Raw genomic sequence first — 19,059 nt, 5'->3', positions numbered from 1 at the left:
TTGTTGTGTGCTTTTCCTTGTCCTTGTAGGAGATTGTGGTGTTATTAATGGTGGTGGGTCGGGCGGGGTTGTGAACGGCAATGATGGATTGGAAAGGGACGTTGTTGGGGGCTGGGTGATTGGCAGCGAAGGAGATATGATTTTGTTGGATGGAAGTCTTGCGTGGAGATTTTGAGAACGAAGCCGGGGAGGGAGAGGAGGGAGTTGATTATCGGGGCGAGGGCGCGGGCACCCTGGATGGCTAGAGAGCCATTCTGGTAAGGGCGCAACAGATAATGTTAGTGGGCAATGTGTACGTATAAACATAGATAGATGTTAGAAGGGGCAGATATGACTAAATAAGCTTCTCTGCTGTAAAGTGGTGGAGTTGCTGGCGGGACACACACAGGCGGACAAAAGTCCTCTTGCATATCAACTACGATCAATGCTGGCCGAAAAGAAGTAGCAGTCGCCTCCCCAGGGGTAATGTCATTTGAAGACATCATTTTATCTGGAGATGTGGTTTTGTTCACGTCGATGTGGTTGAATGGCGACCCCGCGCTGTAGGAGAGCTAGGTTGGAGGAGAAATGATATATGGAAGTTGATTGGCGGGATGTTAAAGCATTCTTATCGACACAGCTCATGGCACGTGAGGGGAACTGATGATCCTGTGGGCAGGAGAGTGGTGACTGAGGGGGGACAGATGGCACCAACTAATTTTCTTTTTCTTTGATGAAAAGGGGTGGTCATTCAGTGGTTAACTTTTTCATCGAACAATTGGATTGGAATTGGATAAAGTGTGTTTTGAGCAGTAGTATTACCCTGGGCATGATGATATCTCATGAGAAGAATGAAAAAATGGAAATTCAGGCCAATAGATGTTACATTACTTACTTTTCTTGACTCTCAACATGGCGATGAAGAAGAAGTGAAGTTACCCCTGATTAGACATCCTGAAAGCTCTGTTGTGTGTGCACTAGCGAACCAAATTCTACACTATCTATCCGGGGAGGCATGTGATTATGTATTAGTCACAATTTAATGTAACATAACTAACGTTAATCCGCCACTAAACAGCAGATACCAATGAGTGATAAATTCTCTTCAAAAATCATCAAATATTCAACTCAACTATTTTCAACACATCATTTCTTCATGTTTTTATTCAAAATGTCTTTATCTCAAGAATCTTGCATACAGTTGATCATTGCTGCATATAAATTAAAAAAATATATCAAAGATTAAAGCTGTAAAGATTTATAAAATTTTTGAAATTATTAGATAATAATTATCTGATATTAAATTACACTTAGAAACATATATAAAACAATCACAAATTGACAGAGATTGAAGAAAAAATTCTTCTCAAGTAGTTACTGAATATAGATAGATATAATTTTTCAATCTAATTAAAATTTTCATATATAATAATATATAAATATTTTATTATTATTTTTAAAACTAATTAAATATTTAAATTTATTTAACATTATCCTTAATAATATATATATATATATATATATATATATTATTATTATTATTATTATTATTCACTTATAGTGTATTCAGTCAGTAACTATAACATCTATCTAATTATACTAGAATTTAATTATTTTACTAATCTAATTAAAAAATAGCATTTAAACTACATAGTTATAGAGTTTTATCTTAGAATAATATAGCATTTAACAAATATATTTTATTAACAGATAAAGTAAAAGATTTTAAAACTTATAAAATAATAATTAAAGATAATAACTATATAAAACTATCTAAAAATATAAGATTTATAAAAATATTATTTAAAAATTTGATATAACTAACTTTATAATAAAATTTTATATAATCTCTAAAGTTATTACTATAGTTAAATGTGATAAAAGATTATATATAATTATTTAGAAAAATTATAAATAAATTAAAATTCTTAAATATATAAAATTAAATATTTTACTTTATTAATAATAATTTTTTTAAAAAAAAAATATTTTAATAATAATATTTAACTTTTTCAGAATTAAAAAATAGTTATAAGTATTTTAATTAAACTATTGATATAATAGATATATACTATATTAAAAAAAATATTTAAATTATATTTTAAATATTATTCAATTAGTATAAAATAATTTATCTTTAATAATTATAATAATTATCTGACTATAGAATTTAATAATTTTTATATATTTATTTATATATTTTATTTTTTTTAATTATTAGATATTAATATTATTAATTATTAAAATATATATAATTATAAAAAATAATTATATTATTTATTTATTTATTTATATATCAAAAAATCTATCAAAATAATTTTTTAATTATATATATTAATATTATTAATATTATTTATAGTTAATATTAAAAGTTAAAAATTTATAATATTTTAAATATATTAAATCACTTATTAACTTGATTATAAAATTTATTACTTGTAAAAATATTGTAATAAAATAAAATATTTATTTAATAACTTAATATCTTATTTTAATATATTGAAAGAATTACATAAATAACTATAAATATATATCTTTTTTTATAAAGAAATCAAGATTCTAGAAGTAATTAATAAGTGAAAAATAAAATAAAAAAATATAAATATATATTAATTTAGATTAAAATATAATTATATTTATATAAAAAATTATAATTATATTCAGTAGCTTGATATGTAGATTAAAGCTTAGATTGAAGCTATCTCATCAATAAGTTTTATTATATTACAGTGACTGTGAAATTATTAAACATATTATACACAGTTGCTCTAATAAATAAATATATAGTTAATTATTAATATATTAATATTTTCAATATTTAAACATATTGATTATTAAATACTATAATGATATAGAATAAACTTATGTCTAATTTTCTTGATAGTATAATCATCATAAGCTGAGATGATCAGTAATTACAATTGTCTAAATAATGATAAACAACTCTGAAATTATTCTATGTATGAATAACATATAAATGTGGCAATTACCTAGCAACTGCACTAAAAAAAAGAGCTATATAAACAGAATCTTTTCTGAATTTATCTTTTAGAAATTATTTTAGTATTTATTCAGATAGCTTATCTAGCTAATAATTAAATATCTGTTTATCTATATCTAGATTGAAGCTATAATATAATACTAAAATCAAATACATTTCTTATTTTTATTAAAATAAATTTTTAAATAAAAAATCTCTAAGAATTTTTATCTATTTTTATTTTTAAATCTCTGAAAACATTGTTAAAAATGTTGAAAGCAGTTAAAGAGTTTAATCATCTTTAAAGATCAGATTAAAATATAATAACTCTGACTGATAGAAATATAAAATTAAGAAATCTTATATTAAAAAATAATTCTTTATATCAATTGAAGAGAATTCAGATCAGATATATTAAGAGATTACTGGTCTTATGAATGACATAAAAGATATTATAAAAAGGATTAGAGTAAAATAAAATGAACAAAAAAAGTAAATGAGTAAATTTGATCAGCAAGTGAACAACTTGATAAAGAAATAAAATATTTTATAGTAGACTATGAACTCTTTAGCCTCTTAAATCAAACTGATAAATACTCAATAGATATAATAATCAGTCAAACTTAATGACTTTAAATATCTCAACAATAGAAAAAAATAATATTTGAAAACTAATTCTTATAAATAAAATACAAGCTAGCTGTTAATATAGACTACTTTTTAACTGAAGAAAGCTGTATTATATATATTGAAAACTGAACTAATGATGAAGCTGTCAGATATTTAACTTCAAGAATGAAGAAAGATTATTTTGAGAAGTTTGAAATAATTGAAAAAGTATTCAAGTATATACAGAAAATATATGAGATTATCAATAAGCTTAAGAATGCAAAGATGAAATATCAATGACTAATAATAAAAAATAAAAATGATTATTATATATTTGTGATCAAGTTTCTGTATCTGATTAATGAAGCTTAAGTTTACAAGAAAAATTATAAAGCAGACTTTTTTTTATAAGATTTTTTTTAATTTTTAATAATTGATTGCAGTAGTTTACATCAATTATAGCATCTTTTATAAGATTCAAGAGATTTGCACAAGGATAACTCATTATTTTAAAGATATGCTTAGTTAAAATAATCAATAACTGCTTAACTTTGAGAGAATTTTCTCAACTTAAAACTGTGAATTGACTTCAATTATATCAGCATAGATAATTGAGAATAGACTGAAAAATAAAAATTAAAAAAAATATATAAAATGCTTTAATTGCTGAAGCAAAGATTATATAATATGAAATTGCTTATGTATGATATCAAGACTCTCTATACTAGCTCCTTGCCCTCATACTACTTACCATATTACTTACTAAAGCACTTAATATAACTGATAAGTGAAAAATGTCAATCACACAAAGAAATAAAGCCTTTACTCAGGAAGAAAAACTTCTTTTAGTTATTCAAATATTTAAAAATAATAAAATTTCAAGTGTACAAACTATAGCAAAACTGTATAAAGTTTTACATTTCACTTTAAATGATTGAGTATATAGTCATATAGCACACATTAACCCTTTTTCAAAGAACTGAAAACTTAATCTTACAGAGGAAGAATCTATTATTCAATAGATTCTGACTATGAATAAATGAGATTAATCTTTTCAGGTTGTAGCTGTATAAGAAATGATCAACATTTTTCTTGCCAGCTGAAGATTCAATCCCTCACTCACAGTGAGTGAATGCTGAGTATGAAACTTTGTCAAGCATTATAATGAGCTGAAATCCAAGTTCTCATACAAGTACAATCATCAGTAAGCTTTATGTGAGGATCCTGAGATTATCTATGAGTGATTTAAACTTATATGAAATATAATTATAAAGTATAAGATCCTAGAAGATGATATTTACAACTTTAATGAGACTAAGTTTCAAATATATATAATTGAAACTACTAGAGTGATGACTAAATCTGAAAGAGGTGGGAATCTCAAGCTTATACAGCCTGAAGATCAAGAATAGATGACTATTATTGCTAAAGTCAATGTAACTAACTAGGCCTTATGTACAATGATTATTCTCAAAGAAAAGATGCATTAATCCTGCTGATATGAGATAGAAGGACTACTATATAACTAGGTGATTAAAGTTAGTGAGAATAACTGAACCACTGATTAGCTGAGCTTATACTAGCTGAAAGAGATGTTCAATAAAAAGACTCTACTTTGTATGAAGAGCAGATATTAACTGTTGATTCTAGACTAACACTGAAGTTATGTCTTAGCTGAATTTGATCAATTTTACACTAAGAATCAGATTATTATCCTCTACATGTCATCATATTCCTCTTATCTTCTTCAGTTATTGAATATTAACTGCTTTCCAGCTCTGCAAACTGCATATAAATAGCAAGTAGAAAATTAAATACAGTTTGAAATCAATTATATTGACACGAAGAAGTTTTTGAGTCTCTATCTTGTAGCTCAGATGCAGGCCCTGACTGAGAGCAACATCAAGAGCAGCTTTAGAGCTGCTGAGTTGATTCTGTATAATTCTGAGCAGATTTTCTCACAGTTTAATACCATGATGTATACTCTCACTCCTCCAGAGATCTTTCACAACTCCTAAGCCTTTTGGGCCATAGCCATATCATATAATATACACTAATTAAAGCAACAGGCTAAAAAAGTTAAAAGATATATCAAGCACTATATGCAGAGCTCACTCAGTCTAATCAATTGTACTCTAAGTGAGCTGATCAATAGATGTCAAATGATAATATACAGTACTGCTATTCTAACAGCTGAAAACATGAAGTTAAGAACTATAAATATCAAGCAAAAGAAGAAGTGAGAAAGAGACTATATGTATATAGCTCAAAAGAGTACTTTGAAGATTGAAGAAGACTTGAATTATATACAAAGAGTCAATAAATGAGAGCAGAGAGTAGTTAAGACTGCTGAGTTATAATTACAAAAATATGCAGTATCACAGTATAGTGTATATGGAATTATTAAGTATATTGCTTGTATATGCTCTAAATATATAGAAAATAATTTATCATATAATTTACTAGTTTTTCTTTATAGTTGAGACTTTGAAGGCATTCTTGTTGTACAGTGAGGAGGAAAGTGACTAACTCACTTATGTGGCTGACTTGCTTATCAATTACATTATCTTCATGCTGTTTATCAAAGCACTAAAAAATCAGCATCATCTCAAAATTCAGTATTTAAAATCAGCACAGATTAGCACTTCTCAAAAATTAGTCCTTTAGTATCAGCACTTCATAAAAATTTAGATCATTATATTATTAATTTCTTATTTTATAAAAAATTAGAGATAAAATCTATTACTACTCATTCATATATATAAATACTTTGAATCTATAAAGTTTCTTTGAGAGATTCAGTGATTAACTACTATTCAATTCTACATATACATTTCATCTATCACTATTCTCTTTTCTCTATAGCACTTATAGCGTCTATATATCTGTCCTATTATAATCTTAGTTATAGAGCTTTTCACACTTTCTTTTAATACTTAGTTCATTTATCTTAGTATCTTTATATCATGCAAGTAAGAGATAGAATTTAAAAAAGTGAATATTAAAAATATTATCATCAAGTTAAAAAAAAATTAAATCTAAGAGAAGTTTACTTCTCAGGCAGAATAGTTACACTATAAACTTTTAATGTGAATCAGTTGATGAGTGAAAATTCTTTTACTGTATATATCAAAATAGCTTTTAATAAATATACTATTTTTACAAAAGTACTAGTGAATTTCGAAGCAAATTGCTATATTCTTATTGATATAAACTTTATATATAGATATGCTAAAATCTTAGAAGCAAACTCTGAGAAGTTGACAGAAGATCATCAAATTATGAGATTCAATAAATGAAAAAAAACCTTAATTATAGAAGTTATCTTTTTGTATTTATGAGTAGATGAATAAAAATTTCTTAATATATTAATATTAATAATAAATCTAAAAAGTACTGATATGATTCTAGAATGATTCTAAATGATAAAGTGAAAAAGATAATTAAATATGAAAAATCAATATCTAATTTAATTAAGTATATAGATAATTGAGAATAAGATATCAGAAGAATGTAATATAATGATCTCAAGAAAAATTCTGAAGAGATCAGTAGTGAAATCAGATCATCAATAAGATACAGACTATTGTAATAAACTTACTAATAAAAAATTTAAGTAGAAAATTACTGAAAAATTTATTAGAGCTCAATAAAGAAATGAATCAGACAAGCAGTAAAGAATGACATTTATTAAAAATATGATTTTTTATTATTATAAAAGAAGTAAAAAGTTAGAGATCTTTATTTTAAATTTTTATGATATAGATAAAATTATTGAGAAGAAGAAAATTATTATTAATATAAAATTAAAGAATAAAAAAATAATTAATAAATAGTTATTAAAAAATTATAAGAAATTCTGTAATATTTTTTTAAAGATTATTTATAATTAATTATTATTCTTTCAAAAAAAAGTAAACTATAAAATTAAGTTGAGAAAAGAGCTGATCTGAATAAAGTTATTAGTCATGCATCATTATACTGAATGAGCTTGAAAAAACTTAAGATAATTTAATAATATTTTAATATTAATCTAAAGAAGAGCTTTATTTTATTTATAACTTTTTCATTCATATCTTTAATTCTTATAGCTTATATAGTGAACAAGCTAAGGTTTTGTATAAATTATCATCAGCTTAACATAATCTCAAAGAAGAATTGATACTCAATTTCACTAGTTGAAGATGTAAAGACACTAAAGTAGATAAATTAAATATTAAAAGAAAGCGTGAGAAGCTCTATAATTAAAATTGTAAGAGGGTAGATATATAGGTGCTGTGAGTACTATAGAGAGAAAAGGATAATGATAGATGAAATATATATATAGAATTGAATAGCAGTTAATTACTGAATCTCTCAAAGGAACTTTAGAGATTTAAAGTATTTATATATATAAATGAGTAGCAATAGATTTTATCTCTAATTTTTTATAAAATGAAGAATTAATAATACAGTGATCTAAATCTTCATGAAATGTTGCTTTTATTCTCTAGAAATTGCTAATGCTAAAGAATTGATTTTTAAAAAGTATTGATCTGTACTAATCCTAAATACTAAATTTTGAGATGATGCTGATCCTTTAAAAAATGCTGATTCTAAAGTACTTTGATAAGCAGTATGAAGATAAGTGCTTTAATAAGCAGTGTGGTAAGCAGTATGAGGGTAAAAAGCTAGTATAGAGAGCTTTAGCATTACAAATAAGCTTATAGAGCAGCTAAATAAAGCTAAATTCTTTATCAAATTGAATATTCATCAAGACTTTCATTAAATACATATATACTCTGAGACTAAAGATCTAATTATCTTTAAAATATATTATGAGATCTGCAAGTATAAAATTATACTCTTTAATCTAAATAATAACTCAGTGATCTTTCAACACTTTATGAATACTATCTTTTTTGATTACTTGAATCAGTTTATAACTACTTTTATGAATGATCTACTTATATATAGCAAAATCTTAAAAGAACATAAAAAATATATCAAGAAGATATTAACTAGATTATGAGAAGCTGAACTATAAACAAGTATCTTAAAATATAAGTTTTATATTTAATAAATAAAGTACTTAAATTTTATTATTACTGATCAAAAAATTAAAATAAATTTAAAAAAAATTATAGTAATATTACAATAAGCAATATCTAGTACAGTCAAAAAAGTTCAATTTTTCTTGAGATTTTATAATTTTTATAGATATTTTATTAAAAAATATAGTTGAATTATGAAGTCATTATTTAAGCTTATCTGAAAGAATCAATTATTTGAGTAAAATAAGACTTGTCAGTATATTTTTGATCAAATGAAGAGAGCTTTATCTGAAGTCTTAGTACTCTATTATTACAACTTAAATTGAGAAACTCAAGTGAAGATGAATGCTTCAGATGATACTATAGCTGATGTTCTATTTTAGTTATGTGAAAATAAGCAGTGATATTCAGTTATCTTCTACTCTATTTCAATAAGTAAAGTAAAGAGAAATTATAAAATTTATAATAAAAAAATACTAGTAATTATGAGAGCATTGACAGAATGATATGCTGAGCTGAAAGACTTTCAAAGAATAGAGAGATTCAAAATTTTGACTGATTATCAGACTATTGAGTACTTTATAATAATTAAAAATCTGATAAATATACTGAGTAAAGTTTTCTTCTGATTTTACTTTCTGATTCCGTATCAATTTGAGTATCAGAATATATTAACAGATATGCTGAATCAGCTGAAGATTTAGAAAGATAGTAAAAGCACTTATATATAACTATTTCTTAAGTTAAAGAGATTAAACTCAAAGATCATAAAGAAATTTATTGAGATCAAGACTTTAGATATGAGTATATACATTTCTGATAAAATCAAGATAAGAAACAGAGAGGTAGAATTACTGAGATTATAATATGAGAAAGTACAATAGAGAGAACAGTACTAAAAGTTGATAAATAAACTTTTATATTTTAAAGAGTACTTAATGATATCAATTGAGAAAGATTCTACTCTTCAGATATATCTTCTATAGAAGATTTATAAGCAGTTATCAATAGTATATTCTGAGAAAAGAAAGCTACACTTACTAATGAAGGCAAAATACTACTGAAATTACAGAATCAATAATATCAATCAGTATATAAATAATTACTTAATGTGTCAATAAATGAAGATCTTTTATGATAAAACTTCAGAACTACTGAAGTTATTATCAATTCTTAGCAGAGTCTGACAGTATATCTCAATGAACTTCATGAATAACTTTACGATAAAAAAAGATCATAATATAATATTGATAATTATCTATTGACTAATCAAGAAGTCTATATCTCTTTTTATCATAAGAAAGACAGATATTAAAGATCTAGTGAAACTGTTCTTAAAATGTTACTATAAATATTATGAAGTATCAGATTCAATTATATCAAATTATAAATCACAATTTATTTCAGACTTCTGAAGTGAATTTATCAAATGATTAAGAGTTAAGCTGAAGGTTTTATTAGCTCATTATATATAAAAAAAATAGTCAGACTGAGATTGTTAATCAATATCTGATGATTAAACTCTATTTGTATATAAATTACTATCAGAACAACTGAGATAAATAACTATCAATAATAAATCATGTAGTTGAAATTTTAATAAATTAATCAACTGAGATGATATTCTTTCTAACTGCTTATGAATATAAATCTTAAATATTTTTTGATTAAAAGTTATTGCTGAAGATATTATTTAGAGAAGAAAAGTTCAAATGAGAAGATATCTGACAGTATATCATTTAAATAAAGAAGATCTGAAAACTAATAGCAGATAATATGAAAAAGATGCAAAGAATTATAAAATTATAAATCAACAAGCACTGTTAGAAATCAAACTTTGAGATAGAAGATTAAATCTTTCTGTTACTCGAGAACTATAGGATTCAACACCTTAGCAAGAAGCTCACAGAGCAAAATGAAGACTTTTTTGAGATTATTAAGAGAGTTGACAATAGCTATAGACTAATACTATCAAATAGCATGAAAATCTACTTAATATTCTCTCCTGATAAGCTATAAAAAGTTACAAATGACCTTCTATCAGGACAATTAAATGAAACATCAGAACCAGTTAAAATACAAGAAGAAAATGAATGAGAAGTTAAGAATGTTTTAGCAAGTTATATCTCCTGTAAGAAGCTTTAATACTGAGTAAAATGACTAGGATTCAATGAAGATTCAATATGGTATTTAGTACAAAATCTAAAGAGATCACTGCATCTGATTTGATAATTCCATACTGCAAATTCAATGAAAGCAGGGCTCTTAAAGCAATTAAGTAAAAGGCTGAAGGCTTGAGAAAAGAATGACTACCTAGCAGATGAAGCAGATGATAACCTACCAGCATGAGGGCATGTCTAGGCTTCAAGGGGGGGTAATGTGATGGTGTAGAACAGGCTTATGTCTAACCTTCTTGACAGTGTAATTGCCACAGGCTGAGGTGATCAGTAATTGCAACTGCCTAGGCAACAGCAAACAACCCCACAATTACCCCACATATGAATAACATGTAAATGTGGCAATCACCTAGCAACTGCGCTAAGAAAAAGGGCTATATAAACAGAGCCTTCCCCCAACCCATCTTTTAGGAATCATCTTAGTATTCACTCAGATAGCTTACCTAGCTGGCAATCGAACACCTGTTCATCTGCGCCTAGATTGAAGCCGTGACAGATACATTGAATATTTGATGATTTTCAGAGGGAATCCGCCGCTTGGTGCTATCCGCTGTTCGGTGGTCTTCGTTAAAATAATCCAGGTCACTGTATTCAATTCCTCAAAAGTTTTGAAGCTACAACATGTCAATTAACCGTTGTTCTCCTCCATAATTCTAAAGACCCTCTCTCCGCTTACCCAAGAAACGGTATATTGGGTCCATGCAAGTACGTCTCCATTGTGCAAATTGCGCAAATCAGTGTTCCCCTCTCCGCTTCTGTTCTACAGCTGACAGAGTCAAAAATCCGGAACTCAACTTACATCACAATGAGCATTACCGCAGAAAGTACGACTTGGTTTTCGACATTGCCGGACATTCTTATATATCGAAAACATTGCGGAACATTGACGAAAGTCGGTAAATAGGGCGATTGGTTGGACCGCCGGAGTTGCTTTCCGTTCTTTTTCTTTCTTCCTTTGCTCCACCTTGAGGTCAACTTCACATACGCCATAGCGGAGAAGTTTCACCTACCAATGGTCCAACCACATCCTGTTGCGGTCCCCTTAAGCACCCAAAAAACCGCGGCTTTTCCAAGATTGTTTCCGTTCACGCACGGGAAAGGATTTCTCCCCATTTGCGCAACTCATTTTGCCCTAGGATTTATCTACAAACTTGCTTAATAGGGAGATGCCCGCGCTCTCGCTTTCAGGTTACTAGTGCTGTCAGGGATCATCAAAGCAGTTTCAAACATTCAAGGAATCACCTTTGAATATCCCAGGCCTGCGGTGGATAGCTGCGACAAAGGTAAATTACTGATTTATCAATGGCCCAGAAAAATCCCAAGACTGTCCTAGCTCTGATGTTCACTCATGGAGCCGGGCTTTGCTTACTCATCCTGGCGTACGGAGCAAATAACCACTGCCATCATAAAAAACCCTGAAATGCTGGAAGTCATGACTTCGAGCCAGCTTTAAGCTCTTCTTTTTTACATCTTCGGAATAGATACAGTGTATCTGAAACCCATGACTCATCTTTTTCCATCTTCGAGGATTAGATTGATTGGGTTCTTCATTAATCTTCCCTCCTGCTTTCAAATTACCAGACTTCGTAAACGAAGAAATGAAGGTTGAGTATTAAACCTAAGGATGAAAAATTAGGAACTTGAAAATCTTTGAATGGTAGATGGATGAAAGTATATGGAATGAAAGAATGTACTTCATTTATCTACAATACCGGGAATTTTGATCACAACCATGTCTTCCAATGATGAGAGGGAGAAATTGAAAATTGAGCCTTTAGTGGCAGCAACAAAGGAGGGATGAGCCCCCCCAAACCCCAAACCGCAAACAACAACAACAACCCAAAAAAAAAAAAAAAAAAAAAAAAAAAAAAAAAAAAAACCGAGTGCAACGAAAAAAGGCAAAATCAAAAGGGGATGAAATTTCAAATGAGACAAGACACAGAGGTGTTACAATGTTGGTGTCAATGACAAGCTGTGACGCAGGCAGATAAGAATTAGAGGTCTGTGTTCTGTTGCAAGCGTAAGTTCATAACTATAAAAATATAATGCCTGCTGAAAAAGTTACCTCCATGAGTCTGAGTAAAATAAAACCAGTCACAGCAAATGCAGAATGCAAAGTAAGATATTATTGGGGTATCATGGTATATGCAAAAGGGAGTTGGGATTACTGAACAGTGTCTCGATGAAAAAAATGTTATCATGTTCACTGCGGATGACGGGGAAGGCTTTCAGAAGCCTCAGATGCTTCTTCTTCTATTGAATGAGTATTTCTTTTAAGCTCTCTCCATTTTATTTCACATTGAGATGCAGAAAAATTTCCCGATCCAAACTCTTGCAACTGCAATGAAGGAAAAATAAGCAAAGGATATCAAAGAAAGATGAAGCCAATAATGTCAAAGTAATGTGAAAACACAGAATAAATAAGGGCATTATAAAAAATTTCAATCTCATGTAACTATAACGTTCTGTGATATAATCTCAAACTTTGACGATTCCCAGAAAATTATGCACCTGATGCAGCGCTTGGATCTGCAGAAGAGTATGAGACTGATATACCTTGGGAAGCTAGATGATGGGGGACACATACTCACATTGTTCTCGGACCAGTGTTGAGAGCGCTGCTTCATTCGTGTCATTCGCATTTGAAGACAAGATGCAGAGTAATTCTTCCCATACTCTTCATTGGTAGCCGTCACGACGTCTCTCCAGGACAGCTTCTTCTCCTTTCTCAGTAATCGAATGGTGTGGTTTTCGCGTTCAATCTGCTCTGGCTTTGATCTTTGCGCAGAATTCCTTTGCGACGGCCACGATCGGCGGCGCTCTGTAGTGTCAGCATTTTGGCTTGTTCCCCTCTCGAGCTGTAATCTAAGAAGCCCATCGGGGTTTGGCTCAATATTCACATGGAGCTTTAATTGGGTAGATCGAGGAACTGAAGCATTGGATTGCATGACACCGTTAAGGGCTCGGGGACCAAACCCTTCAACGGCTTCTAATGGAAAGTTATTCTCTGGCACTTGGCGATGGTGATGGCCAAAAATGAAGATGTCTGACTGGAAATAATTTGCGGTAGACGGCACGCTTATACCCAGGCAGGGATGATTTGCGGGATCCCCAATACCACGATTCGAGATCTCATGATGGCTATGCGACTGGCTAAGCGACGGGCTATGTCTTGCTTCAAGAAAAGTTGAGTCACAAAGGCTGACTGGTGTTGGCATGGAAGAATTTGTGTGCCCTGTAGTAACATAACGGTTTCGCGGGGGTTGGGAAACGCTAAAAAGCTTCAGTATTAGCCAGTAGGCATACATACCATCTACTGAAAATAGGCGGTTGTGCACCAAATGAGGAGAAACCCATTCCCGTTCCAGAAATCCCCCATTGATATCGGTGGCTCTACCGTGGTTGGATAGATCATTCCAAGCGGGATGGATTCCATTGGAATGCTCTTCACCTGCGGTACTCTCTCCATGTGGTGAATGTTCCTCAGATGCCATTTGGTCAATGACGGGGCGGGCACAAAATGCCGGTTACTGGTTTCATGGTTTTTCGACTGAGGCAAAGGAGGGTTAGGAAGTCAGCCGAAGAGGCGACACGGCAAGAACACGAAATTGAGTTGAGGATAACTTCGAAGTTAAAGGGTTTAAGAGGAAAGAGGGGGTTGGCTTTTTTTATACAGTCCAAGTCGATTACTTTATTTATATGGGTAGCTCCGTTGTAAAAAGAAAAGGATGGCTTCCGTGCGATGCACATTAAACATCCAAGGGCCGGAAAACGACAACTAAATTGCAGTGATGGGACGGAAGTACCTGGCAAGGCTTTGAACAGTGCATGGGCCCCTCCAAGAAGCACACTTATACGGCTCTTTGGGCAGTGAAGGTCCCACTTGGAATAGACTGTGCCACCTGAGAATGGTGAGCGGCGACATGGTGGTTGAACTGGAGTGTCTGCACCTACGCGCCAGCCCTTCCCTCGACTACAGCTTCTCTTCAGGGATTTCGGCCATGCAGAGCCGGAGTATTAGAAAAAGCCCCCAAAGGTCCTCAATGGTCCCGTCCAGGGTTGAAAGAAATGAGAGAAGCTGATTCGGTTCTGGTGGGCTGGGAAAGGCATAGTCATTCCGGATGAGGTGTTGACAAGAGGGAAGAATGTGCATGTGCACCCCCCCTACGTTCCTTGCTCTAACTATTTCAACCCTAGGCCCAATCACAACCATACGGGAGGGTTTAGTGGTCAAGGGGCATCTGATAATGACTAGATACCGAGAATTGGATCTGGAGTCGTCTTTCAGTGTCACATTAGCTGACACACCTGAGATAGTTCATGATATCAGTTGAGAGACAAATGAGGTCGAAGTGAAGAAAGCAAAGCACGTGGCTACCACAAAGAGATGAAAAATCTTGATTATTTTATTACTTTTTATTTTATTTTATTTATTTATTTTATTTCCACCCACGTCCATTTGACACGCTATCTGCATCGACTGAAAGAAGCTAGTCAATGAAATAGAAAGCAAGCAATGACGGGGCTGACATACGGCGCAAACCACAGCGCCCGGCTTGAAGTTGGCTGACCCTGTAACTCTGATGTCGAAAAACAGAGTGAGTGGCCAGTGAGAGGCCATTGCCAGTTCTAATAAGCTGCAGGTCTTAATTCTTCGCATACCAGCACCATCCCACTTCAGGGCCTTGCTGGAAACGGAGGGGGCTGTACCAAACAACAGACTGATTGCAGACTTGGCGACAGAATCACCTCAGGGATTGTGATAGACGATTCCTCAGGCTACCTACAACTGCACATGACGGGTGAACTACCGCAATGAGCATTTAATTTGCGTGATATCCCGCCACAAGGAGACTGAGGACCGCGCATCCAGCAGGTTATGCTGGCAACGCAATTTCTCGTCTTCCGTTTAACTCCCATGTACCCGACTCACTCAGAAGAAAGCTGCGCAGAATCCGGTTAGTGATTATATTCGAACCCTCCAGTCACATCCGGCAGGGGGTGGGCGAGAAAAATCCTAACTAGTACAAAGCGCATGAGACGAACTTCGGTACGAGGTGTGATAGCAATTATTTTCAGGTCAGAGACAGGAAAAATGATAAGCCGAGTGTGGACCGGCTGGGCAAGGAGAGGAGAAATAAACGCCAGGCTGTCCCGGTTTCGCGACCAAAAACTTGCAAGTTGTACGTATCATAAACGCACACAATGGCAAGCGAGAGCAGAGTTTCTTTATGAGAATGGATTGGGATGTTCAAAGAGATTGTTATAAGTAGAGAACAATTAGCACCAGGCGCTTAGAGAGCAAAGATGATGGGCTGGAAGCAGGAAAATGTGAGCACAACGGGCGATTAATAAGTGGTTTGCTTCCGGCATTCCAAGGTTCGATCATCCTCACCATCCGATGCAACTGATTCTGTGTTACCGATTACTGATTCAAGGCATGGGCAAGGGCACACATATTCAGATGATTGATATCTTCAATGTTCACTATTCCGAATCGATAATTATTTGAAAAGGAAGAATAAGTTGGTAACCACTCAAACCAACAACCATCGGGATGCGGTGAGGTTGCTAATGCTTGATCTTCCAGGCTTGTCAGTTAGCGATCTAACCAACTAGAGACAGTTGCTACATACTTTTGTGCATTCGGGGCTTTCGGGATTGTCCAGATGTGACTCTCTGGCACATCCTTGGAGACTTGTGTCAAATCGTGGGCTTATTGCGATGCCGTATTGATTACTTGATCCGTGTCCTGCGGCCTGCAGCAGGTCTGCAACCTTTTGCATTCTTCATGTATTGTTGGCATGTTAATTACGGATAACTTCCCAAGGACAATCCTAGAAATGTTTGGGGGCCTTGTGACACTCGAAGTTGATTTTCGTCGAATCGAAACGAGAGATTGCTCATGAACCAAGCTTCAAGGTACAAAAAGTCTTGCATTCCTTCATTGCATCTCGAAAAATTAAAACGTTTTTCCTTTTCTTTCCGCAGTCGATCTCTGTGGCTGTTGCCCAAAGGAAAGCCATGCAGACACTGCTTGATCGACGGGCAAGAAAAGGATCTATGTCGTATCCATGTTTTCTATGTTCATTTGTTCTCTTCTTTTTACAACTATATGCTCAAGATGCATTGCATTTGTGCGCTGTTGCTCGACCTACTCTGTCATTGTCATAATCACATTCCGTTTCATCGAACATTTTGCCGATAAAGCCAGAGGATAAGAAAAGAAGAAGCAAGAAAGAAAAAAAAAAAAAAAAAAAAAAATTCAAGATTCCATTTGAATCCTAGAAACCACAGTTTCCTACCCAGGTAACAAAAAGAAAAGAAAGACGAGGAAGAACAATCAATAATAGTTATTCCCAAAAAAGATATCATGCCGTGAAGGCAAAACGAAAGTCATAGTATTAAGCAAAACGAGAGTGTTCGCCATACTCCTTCACCGAACCACAAACCAAAACAAGATTGGCCAGATAGTAATAAAAGAAAAAGAGAGGTTTAAAAACACCAACCACGATCCCTTAAACAATAAGGGGAAAGAATCAGAAAATGTACATCAGGCAGCGTAAAGGGATTTGTCATTGTACAGGAAAAGGAGGAAGACGAGAGGAAAGCGGGATATTGATATGGCATGGGCAGGGAATGAAATGTGGAAAAAGGAAAGTAAAGCACGAATCCAGGCCCCGTGTCCATACTGTTGCTGTTACGGATGCTTGAACTTTCTAAGACGTGCCAAAAGTCTCATACATCTTATCCAACTTCCATAGATGCAGTGTTCGAAGGTGATGGCTATACAGTCGTGATTCTTTTCGCGGCCCAGACGTCCCGTTCAATGGTCAGCAATGATGCCACGGCGCATTTCTCGCCCGGGCTAGGACCGTTGATAGCAGTGTTGAGTTCTGCAACCGCCGATGGGGCGGGTCCGTTGATGGCATGGAATCCACCACCAGATGAAAGTACAGGAGCGATGGGTGCTTCCTTCTGGAGTTCACGGATTTCATTTTGCGGGCTGAGGCCAGGGGTTAGTGGAGACGCAACACGGCCGCTATAGGATTTAAATATTCCGTGGAGAAATGACAATTCAAGTTTGCTAGCTGAGAAACTACGCTCTTTGGAGTACTCAGAAGCAATTTGAGACCAGAATGATCCACGGTAGGTATCATATAGCGCACGGAGCCGGACGGTGTCAATGTCGTCTGAGTGATCGAAAGGTGTGGAACGAGAGTCGTTGTGATGGACAAACGAGGTATCCAATCGGAGTGATCTAGTTAGGTCTGTGGGTATAGAGTGCATGGAGTGGCGTGGTGAGATATTTGGTTTCGGGAGAATAGGCACATGTGAGCGAGATTGTTGGGGAGAATCGGTTACAGAAGATGCTGGTGAATTGATCATTGATTCAGGACTAGGGGTAGATCGTGGGGTGGACATGCGTGCTGAAGATTTGTAGTCGATGGGGCATTCCTGTGTTGTTGGCAGCCCGGCAAACGAACTAATGGAGGACACAGAATCTGTGCGTCGCCGTCGGTTGCTGCCATATGACATCTGGTGATAGTGGAGTCGACAAGCAAGTTCAGTTTTGTTCAAGTGTGCCGCAATATGTTTGTAAGGCATTTTGTGCATGCGAGTTCTTAGGAGATAAGATTCCTATATGAGAAAGTTAGTTTCCTTTAGAGCTATATACGTACGTTCAGAGATGGACGTGGAATGTGAGTACCTCTTCCTCAGTCCACGCTCTGCCTCCACCAGTGGAGGACATCCTTCGGTGCTTTTGGATGCCGTGATCCATACGATCCATATGAAGGGGCGTTGTGGATCGATACTCACGAGCCTCCGTAGGTAGGGAGGCAGAACGGATAGTTGGACTCATGGTCTTTTAAAATCAAACTTCCAAAAAAAAAAAAAAAAAAAAAAAGATATTGAAAGGAAAATGGAATGACACTGTTAATTGGATTTTGGAAACAATGAAACTACAATAATCACCGCCAGTTCTTAAAAAAGAAGTTGTTCAATGGAGGCAGTGGAATTATGGAGTGTCTAAGAGGGGTTGTAAAGTGCTGTTGAATAAATATATATCAAAGAATGTAACAAGCCCAACCAGTGGGATATTAAGGAATGAAAATAGATTCGAGGAGGATAAGAAACTGATATCAATCACATCGACGCGTTGAAATACTCCTGACAGAACAAACTGGGAACAAAAACATGGCATGGACTCATTTATCTCTCTAATATATATATCAAAGTTGTGTCTCTGCCACAAACATATCCCGGAGCTCGAGAGTGT

At 33.1% G+C, this 19,059-nt stretch overlaps 5 protein-coding genes across 5 annotated transcripts; 1 reads left to right on the top strand and 4 right to left on the bottom strand.

Annotated features, from left to right (window-relative positions):
- Window positions 1-44: 44 nt before the first annotated feature.
- PAAG_12277 (hypothetical protein) lies at window positions 45-482 on the bottom strand (the record flags this gene model as incomplete). Its single annotated transcript, XM_015847789.1, has 2 exons — window positions 45-254; window positions 387-482. 2 exons carry the CDS (start codon window positions 480-482, stop codon window positions 45-47), a joined length of 306 nt encoding a protein of 101 aa, XP_015702585.1.
- A 12,774-nt stretch (window positions 483-13,256) lies between these two features.
- On the bottom strand, window positions 13,257-14,272 carry PAAG_06802 (hypothetical protein; the record flags this gene model as incomplete). Its single annotated transcript, XM_015846016.1, has 3 exons — window positions 13,257-13,307; window positions 13,370-14,013; window positions 14,089-14,272. 3 exons carry the CDS (start codon window positions 14,270-14,272, stop codon window positions 13,257-13,259), a joined length of 879 nt encoding a protein of 292 aa, XP_015700451.1.
- A 26-nt stretch (window positions 14,273-14,298) lies between these two features.
- Window positions 14,299-14,652, top strand: PAAG_12276 (hypothetical protein; the record flags this gene model as incomplete). The annotated part of the gene is made up of 2 exons (XM_015847788.1): window positions 14,299-14,416; window positions 14,501-14,652. The coding sequence occupies 2 exons, from the start codon at window positions 14,299-14,301 to the stop codon at window positions 14,650-14,652; spliced, it is 270 nt and encodes an 89-aa protein (XP_015702584.1).
- Window positions 14,653-16,315: 1,663 nt separating this feature from the next.
- Window positions 16,316-16,564, bottom strand: PAAG_06801 (hypothetical protein; the record flags this gene model as incomplete). The annotated part of the gene is made up of 2 exons (XM_015846015.1): window positions 16,316-16,393; window positions 16,415-16,564. The coding sequence occupies 2 exons, from the start codon at window positions 16,562-16,564 to the stop codon at window positions 16,316-16,318; spliced, it is 228 nt and encodes a 75-aa protein (XP_015700450.1).
- Window positions 16,565-17,564: 1,000 nt separating this feature from the next.
- Window positions 17,565-18,642, bottom strand: PAAG_06800 (hypothetical protein; the record flags this gene model as incomplete). Its single annotated transcript, XM_002791208.1, has 2 exons — window positions 17,565-18,419; window positions 18,490-18,642. The coding sequence occupies 2 exons, from the start codon at window positions 18,640-18,642 to the stop codon at window positions 17,565-17,567; spliced, it is 1,008 nt and encodes a 335-aa protein (XP_002791254.1).
- Between the last annotated feature and the right edge of the window lie 417 nt (window positions 18,643-19,059).

The sequence above is a fragment of the Paracoccidioides lutzii genome, assembly GCF_000150705.2.
Source record: "Paracoccidioides lutzii Pb01 unplaced genomic scaffold supercont2.20, whole genome shotgun sequence".
NCBI classification, from domain to species: domain Eukaryota; kingdom Fungi; phylum Ascomycota; class Eurotiomycetes; order Onygenales; family Ajellomycetaceae; genus Paracoccidioides; species Paracoccidioides lutzii.
This window is presented reverse-complemented; position numbering and strand designations above follow the sequence as displayed.